Below are 3,366 nucleotides of genomic sequence, written 5' to 3'. Positions count from 1 at the left end.
GCCCGCGGCCGCTGATAAGTGAAGGGCTGCACGGCGGGAGCGAGCGCAGAGCGGGCGGGAACGGGACAGTGAGCGCCGGGACAGGGAGCGGGAACGGGAGAGTGAGCGAGCGCCGGGACAGGGAGCGGGAACGGCAACTGCGCGGAGCCGGCCACGGAAAGTACTTGTGGCGGCGGAGCGGCGTCCCGGCAGCGCCGGCACAAGGAGGAGGGCGGCGAGGCGCCCCGCCAGGCCGGGCGGGCTCCCAGCGCGGCGGCAGCAGCAGCAGCAGCCACCCCAGTAAGGCTCCGCGTTTCTCCTTCCCCGGCTCCGCGTTCCCCTTCCCTGGGAGGGTCGGGGTGCCCGCGGGGAGCTGAGCGGCGGCCGGGCAGCTTCCCCTCCCCGGACTGTGTTCTATGAGTGCAAAGATGGAGCCTACTTTCTACGAGGATGCGCTGAGCGCCGGCTTCGCGCCGCCGGAGAGCGGCGGGTACGGATACAATAACGCCAAGGTGCTGAAGCAGAACATGACGCTGAACCTGTCCGACCCCTCCAGCAACCTGAAGCCGCACCTGAGGAACAAGAACGCCGACATCCTCACCTCGCCCGACGTGGGGCTCCTAAAACTGGCCTCGCCCGAGCTGGAGCGGCTCATCATCCAGTCCAGCAACGGGCTGATCACCACCACGCCGACCCCGACGCAGTTCCTGTGCCCCAAGAATGTCACGGACGAGCAGGAGGGGTTCGCCGAGGGCTTCGTGCGGGCCCTGGCCGAGCTGCACAACCAGAACACGCTGCCCAGCGTCACCTCGGCCGCGCAGCCCGTCACCAGCGGGATGGCACCTGTGTCCTCCATGGCCGGCAGCACCAGCTTCAACACCAGCCTGCACAGCGAGCCCCCCGTGTACGCCAACCTCAGCAACTTCAACCCCAACGCGCTCAGCTCCGCGCCCAGCTACAACACGAACAGCATGGGCTACGCGCCCCAGCACCACATAAACCCGCAGATGCCCGTGCAGCATCCCCGGCTCCAGGCGCTGAAAGAGGAGCCACAGACTGTACCTGAAATGCCCGGGGAAACCCCTCCCCTGTCCCCCATTGACATGGAGTCACAGGAGAGAATCAAAGCCGAGAGAAAGCGCATGAGGAACAGAATCGCGGCGTCCAAATGCCGGAAAAGGAAGTTGGAAAGGATTGCCCGGTTGGAGGAAAAAGTGAAAACTTTGAAAGCCCAGAACTCAGAGCTGGCATCCACTGCCAACATGCTCAGAGAACAGGTTGCACAGCTTAAGCAGAAGGTCATGAACCACGTCAACAGCGGGTGTCAGCTCATGCTCACACAGCAGTTGCAGACGTTTTGAAGAGACTCTTCAGCGGGAACTGTGATGTTGTGGTACAACTAAAACGGGCGAAATCCAAAGCGGCAGAGGCGTAAAGCTGATGGCAAAGGCTGGAAGGCTGTCCTGCCTGTGCTCTGAAGGCGCATGTGTGGAAAGACTGGCAAAGCCTTCGGCTGGAGCCGGGAGTGGAGCGGCCGGCGCCGCGCCGGGAAGGGCTGTTCCTGCTCGGATGAGATGTCAGATCTTCGTTTAACATTGACCAAGACCTGCATGGACCTAACATTCGATGATCATTCAGTATTAAAGGTTAAACTGCAATAGAAACTGTAGATTGCTTTATGTAGTATTCCTTAAGAAAAAAACAAAACAAACAAACAAAGTGGGAGGGAGGTTTGTGGGAGGCTGATTAAAAAAAAACAAACAAACTATTCTGCCTGCCTTCAAGTAAATTGTGTATGTACATATCTTTTTTTATTTTATTTTATGAAAGTTGATTAATGTCAATAAACTACTTCATGACTTTGTAAGTTATTTTTATGTTGTTTATTTGGGCACTGCCCAGTATTGTTTGTAAATAAGAGGCTTTTTTTTAGCACTCTGAGTTTACCATTTGTAATAAAGTATAATTTTTTAATGTTTCTGTTTCTGGAAAAAATTCTAGAAGGTTCTATTATATTTAAGAAAAAATAAAATAATTAAAATGTATTTCCCCCTCACACTTTTTTTTTTTTTTTTTTTGCTAGTGGCTGAGTTGGGAAAATGCCCTTTCTGCTGGGCTCTGAAGGGTAGGGATTGTGCTGAACTTGCTGTCTAACTTCAGACATGTCCTGGAGAAAAAGTGAGAGGAGATGGGGAGAAGCCAGATCCTGGTCACTGAAACAATACAACTTTTTGGGTTGTCCTGGAGTTTTATTTCCCAACTGTAGCCTGAGTGCCTTGGCTGCCACATTCCCAGGCCCAGTTCAGACAGCTGACTGACTTCAGGCAGGGTTGGAGAGGGGTAGAAAGCCAGGGAATGAAACTGTTCCATAACTGGAGCAACTGGCTACTTGATCTGACATGCTTTTTATTAAATTAATGCCCTCAAGAAGATAAGGCAAGCAGCTGTACTTCAAAAAAATGCTGTAGGCTTCAAAATAAAAATATTCACCTTTATTCCTGTGTTTTTTCCCCAGGTAGGAGGTGATCCTTGTTTGTTAATATTTATAGCAATGCTGTCAGCAGTAGAATAATTTTATAACCCTTCCCCTGTCCCTAAATCCTTTCCCTTTTGGGTGTTACTCTGGGTTCTAAACTTTTTGGCAATAGAAAAGCTGGGAAAACTGAACTTTCTGGGAAATAAAAAGAGCAACTTGTTGAAAAACAGCAACTCCTGTTGCTTGTTTCCAGCAACTTACTGAAAACAGCAACTTCTCTAGCACTTCCCAGGTATTTTTTAGAATGTAATCTTGGTTTTTTGTACAATGACAGTATACAGATATAGCTTAGAAACCTGCTACATTGCTTGGGAGGGGGAGGGTGTGGAACAGTTTTATACCAGGATTTTCAACATGGTACCCAATTCATTTAATTTAATAAACATATTTAAAGGAGACCAGATGTTTTCCTGCTTGCTGTTTGAAGCCCAACAGCTAGGAGGAAGTAGATGATACGAAAAGACAGCCAGAAAATATTAGAAATTCATTGTTCTCAAGCAGGTATTATTCTAAGGAAAAAAGTTTTTTTTCCTTAGAAGAGGAATAAGTGTAATTGTAACTGAAGTGACAGTGCTGCTTAAGGTCACTTCACAAGATGACTAGATAATGTTATATATATACATACCTTTACTGTTATCAAAATGATACCCTGAACCTTGCAACTACTGTGGGTCAGCTCCTTACAGGAAGCATAGAAGTATCTTTAACTTTTTTTCCTTGAAAACTATATACATTTTATCACAAGGGGTTGTTTTAATGTTTAAAATATGGTAATCACCTTCCCCATCCCAATCCAAGTGTCAAGGTAGGCACTGCTGGGCTGCTGTTTGCTGCTGTCAGAGGAGTACAAC

The 3,366-nt window shown here is 49.3% G+C and overlaps 1 protein-coding gene across 1 annotated transcript; it reads left to right on the top strand.

Moving 5' to 3' along the window:
• On the top strand, nt 1–2,024 carry JUN (Jun proto-oncogene, AP-1 transcription factor subunit). The gene has a single exon (XM_027649199.1). The coding sequence runs from the start codon at nt 396–398 to the stop codon at nt 1,338–1,340; it is 945 nt and encodes a 314-aa protein (XP_027505000.1). The 5' UTR covers nt 1–395; the 3' UTR covers nt 1,341–2,024.
• Nucleotides 2,025–3,366: the final 1,342 nt, after the last annotated feature.

Source organism: Corapipo altera, unplaced genomic scaffold (genome assembly GCF_003945725.1).
Source record: "Corapipo altera isolate COAL_440 unplaced genomic scaffold, ASM394572v1 112, whole genome shotgun sequence".
Classification (NCBI taxonomy): domain Eukaryota; kingdom Metazoa; phylum Chordata; class Aves; order Passeriformes; family Pipridae; genus Corapipo; species Corapipo altera.
The sequence above is the reverse complement of the archived record's forward strand: the minus strand, read 5'-3'. Positions and strand labels throughout refer to the sequence as shown.